At 34.1% G+C, this 12,608-nt stretch overlaps 1 protein-coding gene across 2 annotated transcripts in view; it reads left to right on the top strand.

Moving 5' to 3' along the window:
• The window catches only part of LOC129259401 (synaptotagmin-like protein 5), a 53,435-nt gene extending 42,448 nt beyond the window's left edge, over positions 1-10,987 (top strand). For both annotated transcript variants that reach the window (XM_064098571.1, XM_064098570.1), the window contains exon 5: positions 8,466-10,987. In XM_064098571.1, coding sequence (XP_063954641.1) covers positions 8,466-8,640 — 175 coding nt within the window. In that variant the 3' untranslated portion in view covers positions 8,641-10,987. The remainder of the gene's footprint in view (positions 1-8,465) is intronic.
• The last annotated feature ends 1,621 nt before the right edge of the window (positions 10,988-12,608 follow it).

The following is a 12,608-nucleotide window of genomic DNA, read 5'->3' as shown; positions in this document are numbered from 1 at the left end:
AAGACTGTTACCCTTCAAACTAACATCCTCTTTCTTGATTGAAGTGTTTTGCATTAACAAACTAAATCACCCTTCTCAAACTACCAGGAGTTTAACATTTTCTTCCTTACTTGTTTGATCTTAACTAAGGGAGGGGTCAATTTGAATTTGCAATTTTCCATGCAAGTGCCTCAGAAATGGTGTTTCTTTGAGGTAAAAAAAAATAAGACCAGCAGTTATGGGGTTACCATAGATTTCATAAAATTTCACAGGTTTAAGAAAAAAGAAGATTATTTGTTTATTAATTAGCAGAGGAAATGGGAGTCCCAGCATTAATCAACTTTGATTCGATTCATATTTCCTTCTGTAATTCATCTGAATTAAAGTCTAATATTTTTATACCTGTGGTCATAGATTGGGGTAATAATGAATCACAAAATATCATAACAGTGAATGACGAAAGAATAAACATGTATTTGAATATGAAAAGTTTGTATGATCTATAATTCTATCATCTTTGAAATGCTTTACAAAAAGTATCTAAAACACTTGGCATCAGTACATATATTTTTGAGAGGATTGATAGGAGTCAAGTATACATTTTATTGGCATGATTAAAAAAAAAGTAATTGAAAAAAAGAAAATTGACAAAAAAGACCTATGTTGTGGTGCGACCCCCCCCCCCATCCCTTTCAAATACATGATCAGAAAAAGCCCTGATAAAATAGCAGCAAATTAATACAGATTCTGTTTATTAATTTGCTTCAAAGTAATTTCCATATTTAACCATTTTCTCCCAATATGCACAAGAAAAATTAACTTGATAGAGGCGGTGATTGTGGCAGTATTACTTTACCTCTACAAAAAATTTAACTTTATCTTTGCTAATCCATAGACTTTATCAGGTGTCAATGAAGTGAGAGTATTTAATTGATATTTGCAAAATAAAATGAGCAATATTTTCAGCTATATAATTTTATTTATTATGCGTCAAATATTGTCGGAATCATTATCCGTTACTAAGGATTAGATAAAAAAAATTAAATAGGGTTTGATGGAAAATGTTCAACAATCCTAACATGTAGCAAATTCTGAGTCCATTCTGTAGTCATGAACATGTTCTAGAAATGTGTCTCCATAATACATACATGTACATGTGCATGTAATATTAAATCAAGCTTTTATCATTTGAACACATCCCTACCCCTAAATAGTCTGTATACACCCTGTCTACCAAACTTGACTACTTTCATTCTTCAACTTTACATATTATAGTTCCTTTTAAAACCATTATCAGGTTTCCTTTATTGTAAAAAAAATCAATTTTCTGCCTTTCAATGAATGTAGAAAGGTTTCTCCATGCATGACCTTTGACCTCTGTCTCAACCTGTGATTTCCATGCAATGCCACGGTCGCACCTGTGATACTGACTCCAGACCGACAAAATCTATTACGTCATTACCAATGACATACCATCTGTCGGTTTGGAGTCAAGATTCGTTGGTGTGACTAACCCTGTTAGCATAGCCATCCAATGCATCCCTCATTTCCTTCATCTGTCAAAAAAAACCTTTTATTTAACCTATTGACTGCTGAGAACTGGAATTCCCATAGGCCTTGTACAGGGTTCAACCTGTTTCTGTAGGCAATGGGTTATCTTGTTGACTCTTTAAAAGGACAAGTCCACCCCAACAAAAAGTTGATTTGAATAAAAAGAGAAAAATCCAACAAGCATAACACTTAAAATTTCATCAAAATCGGATGTAAAATAAGAAAGTTATGACATTTTTAAATTTCGCTTAATTTCACAAAACAGTTGTATGCACATCCTGGCTGGTATGCAAATGAGGAGACTATGACTTCATCCACTCACTATTTCTTTTGTATTTTATTATATGAAATATGAATGTTCTAATTTTCTCCTCATTGTCAAGTGATACAACGATTAATTCCTCCCTGAACATGTGGAATTAGCATATTGTTTAATACTACATGGTTCAGTCAAGTTGGTCCTTATTGTCAAAGCTATACAAAATTGTATAATTCAAACAATAAAATAGTGAGTGATGGACATCATCTACTGACTCACCTAGTTGTGCATATCACTGTTTTATGAAAAATAAGCGAAACTTTAAAATGTCATAACTTTCCGATTTTGATGAAATTTTCAGCACTATTCTAGTTTGATTTTTCTCTATTTATTCAAGTCAGCATTTTCCTGGGGTGGACTTGACCTTCAATACTGGAATTCCCATAGACTTTGTACAGGGATCAAACTGTTCCAGGAGGCAATGGGTTAAAGGAAACCCAGACCATTTGCATGTTATTTTTGTTTTTGCTATGTCTACTGCTTATTTTAACTCTTCAAGTGTCATTCGATAGTCGGAGGCATACTCGTAGATCGACGAATGCTTAGATAGCAATATGCCATTGACAAAAAATAAAGCAATGATTGTTATAATAAAAAGCTTTATGCAATAAAATGCTTCAGCAGGAATGAAAGAAAAAAACCTTAGTAAATGCTAGTTGGGGACTACATGTAATTTCTCGAAAGTCACTACAGCACAACTTAATTCTTCTTTGTCTCTCCTTCTTATTTGTACAAAAAATAATAATCTTTTGTTTTCCTTTCTTAGTATTTATGTTGTTTGCTCTATTACATGTCAAGCATTATACTTTGCTACATAGAAAGCCTCATAAAAATTGATTGATAATTTGCAATATTCAATAAAATGGCACATGAAGAGTTAAAATAATTAGTTTATCAAATCATGAATAGAGAAATGTATTTCATTCTGTTCAATGACATGAAGAAGTTCATTCGATGGTAAGTACATGTATGAATGTGGGTACTACTTTAACATCAGATATGTTGTCTACTACAAAGTTAATGCACTTGCCAATTTATTTCAGTTATTTTGAAATTGCATTTTTTCTTTTCATTTCATTCCTTCATTTATTTATTTATTTATTCACTCATTCATTTATTTTTTTATTTATTTATTCATTCATTCATTTATTTTTTTATTTATTTTTTTATCAATTTATTTATTTATTTATTCATGAATATACATGTAGAGCTTTATGTAGGAGAACAATTTAACGTGAATTGACTATGCTACAAAATTTAAACAATTCATTTCCAACAATAAACAAAATACACAGCATTCACTAAACAAAGGGGTAAAAAACATTTCAAGAAATATTAAAAGAAAAAAAAAACCTTTCAATGATTTCGACATTCACAAAACATAATACAATTTTAAACAAATCATACACCAGTAGTTTCATGTAATATAGTCTTTATGTTTATACTAAATCGCCCCCAAAGTGTGCATCACTATTAGGCCTACACACCTTATCAATGGACATGCCCTGGGGCCCCTCTTACAAAGAGTTACGATTGATCCAATCAATCGTATCTATGGAAATCCTTCAGTCATAATTTTTTCAAAAGGAAATTTGCAAAATGTCCTTTGAAAACAAAGGAGAACACACCAAATTGTCAAGAAATCAATGAATTTCTGAATATAAATCATATCAAGAAAAAAATTTGAACAAACATGCATTTTATATGTTGACTTTGCTGGCTTTCCATAGTTGCGATTGATCAGATCAATCGCAACTCTTTGTAAGACGGGGTCCAGAAGTGATGTTATGTAGAGGATTTTTAAACAATGTGTTTATTGGATAAATTTGTGATTTTACACATTTGACAATGTTGAGTCCTCGGTTCTTTGCAGGACGAACACATTCCCACGTAAGAGTGCATGCTGTACTGTGAAACCACTGCACAACTACGCACTGAATACCACTTCAGAATAAGCCAGTTCGTAGTTCCATTCTACGCATGATCAGATGATTCTGCGCATGATCAGAGAAAGGTCATTTGTACTAGAGTGGCATGGTGGTTTAAAATTTAATGAGATAAGCACCAACTTTGGTGTCTTGATTATTCATATATTCTTTTCAATTGTGTTTTTCATTTGCATCCACAAAGAACAAAAATGCGTCCACGACTGGTATTTCACTGCAGTTTGCAAAGTACATTGTACAACATGCTATAATATGCATTCAAAGTAGAAATGCAACAAATACCTTCATGGAGTCTTCAATGGTGTGCTATTCTAGTCACCTGGTATGATTCAATTTCTTCATCCTGCTATGTAAGGCATGCATATGTTATATCCTGCTTTGAAATCTGCCTATCATAATGAAATAAATGAAAGGTCATTTGACCAAAATTGTCCCTGATGTAACTACGAACTGGTCTATACATGAAAATCACTTCTCTAACATGGATCGGGATGAAAGTTCAAGGGATTGATCTTTGCCTGTATCTTTACTAAATTTATAAGATAGGTGCTCTAAGGGCTCCTTTTAATAAAGTAAAAGCATTGCCAATGGAGGGTGAGATAGACAGAAATGGAAAATACAATTTTGTTTAAGAATCAATGGATGAAAAAATTTCAATGGCTAATACACTTAAATAAGATTGAAACATCAGATGGTGCTCCTTTAAGCCTTATTGAACCTTTACCAATTATTTGGCATCCTTTAAATAAAATGATAATATGCTGACCCAGTGGTGATTTTCTCCTAGATTCATATTACATGAAAATTATGCATAAAATTGAAAACTTTGTTCATTCACAAGAAATTAATTGTAACCTTTTTTATTATGTATGATCTTAAAGTGTGAAGGTGTAAGAACAAGATGGTTGCTTTCACCCGTGCCTGCACTGTAAAAATGCTGTTTGAAATTTTATAAAATGATGTTTACCTCATGAATTTAACGGCAGTTGTTTAACAGTTTAAACAAGTGTCTGAACTTAAACCACAAAGTTTTATTGTATGTAATCTTCAATGAATTATAAGTGATTGTTTAAACCGTTAAACAACTACCGTTTTAAACAGCGTTGTATGAAATTCTAAACAATGTTTTCTACTGTGCACAGGTGAAAGCCAGCGCTCTGTCCTATAAACTTTACCCTGTAACATGAAAAGATACAATTGATTGTAATGATTGATTGTAATCTTTGATACACATTGACTATATTCAGTTAATTATGCAATCGATAATGGTTTTGTGATGCCGGTTTCAGGTCTGCGAAAAGCACAGCTGTTGCCTGTAACTCAAAACATTCGCCTCAATGTTACCTCGCGTCAGCTGTCAAAATTATCACCTTTCCAAGTCACTATGTCTCCTAGTATTACACAGTTAAATTCCCAACATTTCATTAAAAATGCAAGCCTCCCTTATTTACGTATTTTATCACAAAATGGTCCCTTTTATAGCATAACAAAAGGTAATAAAAATTTAAAAAAATGAAACAATCAGTCATATATTTTGGAAAGCTTGCAAGTCCTTAGCTTACAATATATCAGATAGTATTATATGTCTTAAACCCTTTTGAAAAGATGAGATGTAATAGATATTGAGAATTGATAATGGTCATCGCATGTTCATGTCAAGTTTATATATTCATAGCTACTGCTTCATACAGATAACATCACTAAATATTCTCTCTATAAAGAATATTCACATCAGGTATGTAGGAGGGTTTATCAAGGCTATTGTATAAATTATGCATAATTATTTTACTTCATAATCGAGTCCATATGCTACTGTATGTTTGATAATTACTGCATTATCTTGAGCATCATATAATCAAATGGAATGAACAGAAATAAGAGATACAATGTATGATTCAATTCAATCCAATATTTCTTGTCTACAGTTGGGATTTGCTTTGATTAGATATCAATGCAGACATATAAACATGAAATAAATGGAAAATGGGAACATTGGTAATATGAAACAGCAATTTAATTGATCCATAATACATTTATTGAAAATTGAAATATTTGCACTAACTCGCTATAGGATTAGAAATATATGAGCAAAAAAGTAACATAACTGAAGTTTGGAATGTGGTAAAAAGAAAAGCAAATGAAAAAAGAGAGTTGCAAAACAAAATTGGAATTTTCAAGAAAAGTGGAAATAATGTATTTTCACCAACTCACTATTATGTTGCGATTTAAAAACAGTGATCTGTCATTGTGTTTGGATATTAAACACATAAACATCAGAAAATGTTGTCTGGTGCTTTACACACAGATAGAAGCACTTGTTGGGATTGATGTCAATACTGTTATTAGATCCATATTGTACAAACAGATGTTCTTGATTCATGGGATGTCTCTTAATATCAAATAGCAAACACTTGAAAAAAGATGAATTTCTGTGCACTTTAACAACACGGTCTAATATATACTGCATTATCTTGTTTTTTAATACACAAACCCAGTTGCAAAACAGGTGGGTGTTTTATAAAGCTGTTCGTAAGTTAAGAGCGACTTTAAGAACGACTGGTGATCCTTTCTTGTGGCTAATGGTATACACCAAAATGTTCATTGGCAGTGGTTTAGCATGAAAGGTTCACCAGTTGTTCTTAAAGTTGCTCTTAACTTACCCACAGCTTTATGAAACACCCCAGTTGTGAAATTATCTGCAATTTTGAGATTTTTATCAAATTTTGTTGTCTTAGACAGTTATGTACAACACTATCTCAAATTTTATTGCACTTTATCCCTGTTTTAATAACAGTAATGAAAATATCAACAATTTTCATATATGAATCCAATTTTTCTTTAGTCATATCAATTTTGATTACACAGTAATGAAAACATGATACACAAGACCTATATAAATCTGTAGATTTTGAAAATTTTAAGACTTTCTATAAAAAAAAATCTGACCGACTGCAGTTTTACTTTGCAAGATATTAAAGAGCCTGCCACTTGAAAAAGCACAAAAATTTATTGTATATTTTTCTGCAGAGAATTGTATATACTAGCTGTTTTCAAGATGGACATTTCTTTGTGCTGCTTTAATGTTGTTATTGGTTCACTCCAAATTATTGATACCATATGGCAATTTAATGTCAATATTCTATATGTGTTTGTGGAAATTTTCATATACCGGTACGTATATCACTCATTCTATCATCCCATGCTTTGGAAGATGAGTAAACCATATGGCAGTTTATGAATTCTTATTTGCTCTCCATGGTTACCATGGTTTGGTTGACTTGGGACAATAATGTAGTTTGATCGCTTTGATAGAGGTGTTGTCATGATTTATGAGGCTATATATTCACCCAAAATTGATGTGATGTCTTATAATAATAATAATAATAATATAGGGTATTTATATTGCGCACATATCCACCTTGTTAGGTGCTCAAGGCGCTCCTATATTACCCGGCTAAGCTAGACGTTCATAGCGCACACAGCTTTTTAAGGAATTACTTCCTACCGGTACCCATTTACCTCACCTGGGTTGAGTGCAGCACACTGTGGATCAGTTTCTTGCTGAAGGAAATTACGCCATGGCTGGGATTCGAACCCACGACCCTCTGTTTCAAAGTCCGAAGACTAATCCACTGGGCCACAACGCTCCACATGTCTCAGAAAGCAATCATTGAGTCTCACATTGCTGTTGAATATAATCAATTCCATGAAAAAAAACATGAAAAAGGAAATGATTTTACCTTTATATTTGATGTTTTCTCGGACAATCATGTTTATACACACAAAGGACTAAACAGAGTGTCTTTCTGTATAGTATCCTGTTTAATATTGCGCTGATGTTGCAATCATGCGCATTCGTACAATTAAATTCAACAATCATAATTAGTTTTCTCCCCTAAATTCAAATTAGATAAGCCAATAAAAGGCAGTAGTTCTTAGACAACATCTATATAATAATAATAAGTTTCAATGGTGCATTATGGAAATTTTTAATTAAAGAAAGTAACATGGAAACAATTGTCATTATTATCCCCCAAAATTAATTTAGTGTGCAAAGAGTTAAACAACTTGTTGTATAAATTGCTCTAGTTACCCCCCCCCCAAAAAAAAAAAAAATTCAAGCAACCAAATATCTGTTTTTGATGTGACCTCTGGATGTAATGATAAAGTGTTTACATAAATTATAGAGGGGGTGCTAGAGCATAATCAAGTCTGCAGAATAATTGGGATGAAGTAAAATGTGCGAAGAAAATAGAATGCAATTTGTTTATGTGTTGTTTTCATTTGAGTCTATAAAGTTTACACAAAGAGGGGCGCTTTAGACATCCACCTTTTAGTTGCAACAAAAATACTAGAGCCATCCATTCAACATCTTGCCTAACTTGCCCACATCATCATCATCATAATCATTATTATTATTGTTGCTTTTTATTACTATTATTAATATTATTATTATTTTTTTTAGTGTTTTATTATTCTTATTAGTATTATTATTGTTGTTGTTTTGTTTTTGTTGATCATTATCATTGTAATTACTATTAAGTTATTTTGATCGACAATTACAAATTCTAGAGTCGACCTGTAAGAATTATCAAGGCCAAATCTCTCATATCTTGTTGAGGATTCTCTTCAGCAAATAAACATGTACTTATGGATCTTTTTCCATGCAGGAATGACGTCGAAGGAGGGATGTATGGATCGGCTGACATCACAATGGAGCGTGTCTCTCCATCTACCACCAGAAGAAGCAGGCAATCAGGTACGATTTATAACTATTTTTCTTTCTTCATCATTGTTCACTTAACACCACCCTCTCTATCTTTTCCAAGCAGGCAACTCCAGTAAGTGCAGTAGATATTTGTTGGATGTATTATTTATGTCAGTAATTAGATTATCTACGTGTTTTGCTAATTCATTGATTTCACTTGCAACCCAAACTTTTGCGCATAGTGACCTCATACGACGCCTTCCCTTCTGTGCAATTCATGTGAATCTACCATACTTCGTCTTTTGATTTTGCTCCTGTCGAGACAAGATGTGTCACTTGAGTCGCTCTTTCTAAATTGCTTAAGTTTGCGCTTTTGGTTACTTTTCATATTACCTTTCCCTCCTTTATTGGTCAGTTAGATTTGTGGGGGTTTAGTTTCTTGTAATTCAATTCCTTGTCCCTTGCTCTGGTGACAAGCATATATCGTCTGCATGCTGATAAAAACTTGTATCCCAAATTTGGGTGAAAATCAGGTTTTGGGGCGAATGTCTAATACCCCTTTCATAAACCCAATTATGCGGCTAATAGCAGCATAATTTGGTCGTAAAATCGGAGGAGGACCAGAGTTATCCGCATTATTTTGATGCTGCAATTATCCGCATAATAGCGGCATCAGGACCAGATTTTGACTTTATGAACGCATTTCAAAGTAATGCAGATTTTTTGCCATGGTGCGGTCACAAGGTCACCCTTTGCCAACACAACCGCATCGGAGAGGGTGTGTGCGGTTGCCATGACGATTATCCGCCTTTTTCAGGACGGGCGCTCGTAAAAATAGTGCGGATTATTTTCGGAGTTTGTGAACGCAATTTTTGTCTCACCTGCATAGCAGAGTGAGACTATAGGCGCCGCTTTTCCGACGGCGACGGCGGCGGCGACGGCGGCGGCGGCGTCAACACCAAATCTTAACCTGAGGTTAAGTTTTTGAAATGACAGCATAACTTAGAAAGTATATGGACCTAGTTCATGAAACTTGGCCATAAGGTTAATCAAGTATTACTGAACATCCTGCCTGAGTTTCATGTCACATGACCAAGGTCAAAGGTCATTTAGGGTCAATGAACTTAGTCCATGTTGGGGGAATCAACATCAAAATCTTAACCTAAGGTTAAGTTTTTGAAATGTCATCATAAATTAGAAAATATATGGACCTAGTTCATGAAACTTATACATAAGGTTAATCAAGTATCACTGAACATCCTGCATGAGTTTCACGACACATGACCAAGGTCAAAGGTCATTTAGGGTCAATGAACTTTGGCCGAATTGGGGGTATCTGTTGAATTTCCATCATAACTTTGAAAGTTTATGGATCTGATTCATGAAACTTGGACATAATAGTAATCAAGTATTACTGAACATCCTGTGCAAGTTTCAGGTCACATGATCAAGGTCAAAGGTCATTTAGGGTCAATGAACTTTGGCCAAATTGGGGTATTTGTTGAATTACAGCCATAAATTTGAAAGTGTGTTGGTCTAGTTCATAAAACTTGGACATAAGAGTAATCAAGTATCACTGAACATCCTGTGCGAGTTTCAGGTCACATGAACAAGGTCAAAGGTCATGTAAGGTCAAAGAACTTTGGCCACGTTGGGGGTATTTGTTGAATTGCCATCATATCTCTATAAGTGTATTGGTCTAATTCATAAAACGTGGAAATACGAGTAACCAAGTATCACTGAACATCTTGTGCGAGTTATAGTAGTTTTCAAAATCAGCACTGCTGCTATATTGAATCGCGTGATGCAGGTGAGACGGCCAGAGGCATTCCACTTGTTATTGAATTATCCGCATTACTCTTAAGCGACTAATTGGAGGATGGGTTTACGAAAGGGGTATTAGTGATCAGTCAGGTGAAGCCCTGTCCAAATCCAAGCTCCCTTAGTTCCCAAAATCAAACCATTATAGCTTGTGAAAGGAAAGGCAGGGGGGGAAATAAACATGGGCGATTTCATCCCCGAATACTCAAAGAGCCCTGGAAAATCCCCATTCATTGCAAAGTTAAAGCTTATCCAATTTTGTAGATTTAGGCAGTAAGTTGTGAAAAGTAGTCCAAGAAGTAAAAAAAAAAATTTTGCCTGAGGAAAGGTGATCCCATTTAGCGCCATGGCCACCATGTTTTTTGGTGGATTTTTCCTGAACATTCTTTCATTTATGAGGTACTAGGTTTTACCAGCCCACTGACTATATATGCTATTCATCAATGTTAATCCTAACACTTATCCATTAATATCCTTATTATTCTGACCCTCAAACTCTATCAAAACCGTAAGCTCTTTCTACAGATCAGTTATAAGATGGGCAATAATTCTGAGACCTAAGGATGGGTTTTTACAAGTTATAAAATGTCAATATATTACATGATATAGCATCAATTGGCTGTCAAATAATTGTATCTCAAAATTAACAATTTGAGGGCAGCTAAAAAAAAAAAATAGATTTTAAAATTATGGCATTGGCGACAATGTCATATTTCTGAAGATATTCCTGGAGAGACCTCTTTCTATTAAAGCAAAAGGAGGATGCCATTTCTGTCATAACTGTGACATACAGATGATACAAGGTATACTTACAACCCATTGATGTTATGTTTTTAGGTTCTATGGCTCCTTTTTGGTGGATGAAAATGTAGTAATGGTATCTTGATATTGAATGTTGTCAATCTTGAAAGTCTTCTGCTGCCCTCTAGTGGCAAAAGAGTTCACAGCCCATTGACGATAACTTTTTAGGTTCTATGGTTTCTTTTTGGTGGATGGAAATGTATTTTCCTGATATTGAATGTTGTCAATCTTTAAAATGTTATGCTGCCCTCGAGTGGCAAAAGTGTTATACTTAGCAACAACAGATACCAAAGATGTTGGATTAAAAAAAACTACCGGCAAGTTCCCCCAAGTCTGCGCAGTCCCCCTTGTCTGCGCACACGCGTATCTGCACGATTCTAGTAAAAGAAGATACGCAATGAACACAGACTTTACAATGCAAGGCATGAACATTGGTCTCTGAATTTGTTGTAATGTTTTGAAGACAGGAAGGAAGGGCAGGCCTACAGTTCCAGTTTTGTGTCGATCAGAAATGTAGTATCAAATCATTTGTGAGATTTAAAAGAACATTTTCAGGAAGCCGATTGGTTTGTCTCATGATAAATTCATTTCCTCCAAGAATTAGAGGTGAAACCTGTATTGATATTCAGTTATTTTTCCTGCTGGCTTTATTCTTCACATCTTTCATATATGCTTCCAGGGGAGCGTTTCATGAAAGGATTTGTCAGACGTTTTATCCAACAAGTCCTAATTTATTCCGACAGTTGCTATAGTAACAATGCTCTCAGCAAATCGAAATCAAGGAAAGTTGTCAGCTCTGACAACCTGTCGGACAGAAATGTTGATGAAACACTCCCCAGATTCACTTAAAAGGTATTGTGTTATATCTTTAAATGATCTTTTATGTCAAATTCGATTCTGAATTTACTCCTTCAATTTATTTTATAGGCAAAGTTATTCAGGTGTGACCAACATTCCTCATGTCTCTCCTTGAGACATACCACTTCATGAAAGTAGTTGCAGTAAACACAGATTTCATGAGAAAGTATTCAAAACCAAGGTTAATTGTCGCCATATCATCCTAGATCTGTTTCACCAAAACAATGCATGACTTTGAATTGTCAAAATGTTTAAGAAGTGTTCTTATTTTACTCTACCCGTTCAAAATCACATAATTTTCAGGCTGGAGTATATATATATATCCCTTTGAGAGAAAGGGATTTTAGTGGCTGTATTCTGGCTTACTCCTAATTGCAATAGACATGTGGAACTTTGGAGAAAATGTGATGAAAAACATTACCCCAAAGAGGGATAGATCTAGGGGCTATTGCAAAATTTGCATTTCAAGGCAACTCCAGATATCAAACACCAGTCCTAAATATTTGCTTCTGATGTGTCAAAAATCAAATTAATAAAAATAATAATAGCTGGATTTATATAGCACTTTTTGCCTTGTGGATACAAAATGCTTGCTATTATTACCCCGTTTTTAGCTCGAGCTACC

This window comes from Lytechinus pictus, chromosome 4 (genome assembly GCF_037042905.1).
Source record: "Lytechinus pictus isolate F3 Inbred chromosome 4, Lp3.0, whole genome shotgun sequence".
NCBI classification, from domain to species: Eukaryota; Metazoa; Echinodermata; class Echinoidea; order Temnopleuroida; family Toxopneustidae; genus Lytechinus; species Lytechinus pictus.
The sequence above is the reverse complement of the archived record's forward strand: the minus strand, read 5'-3'. Positions and strand labels throughout refer to the sequence as shown.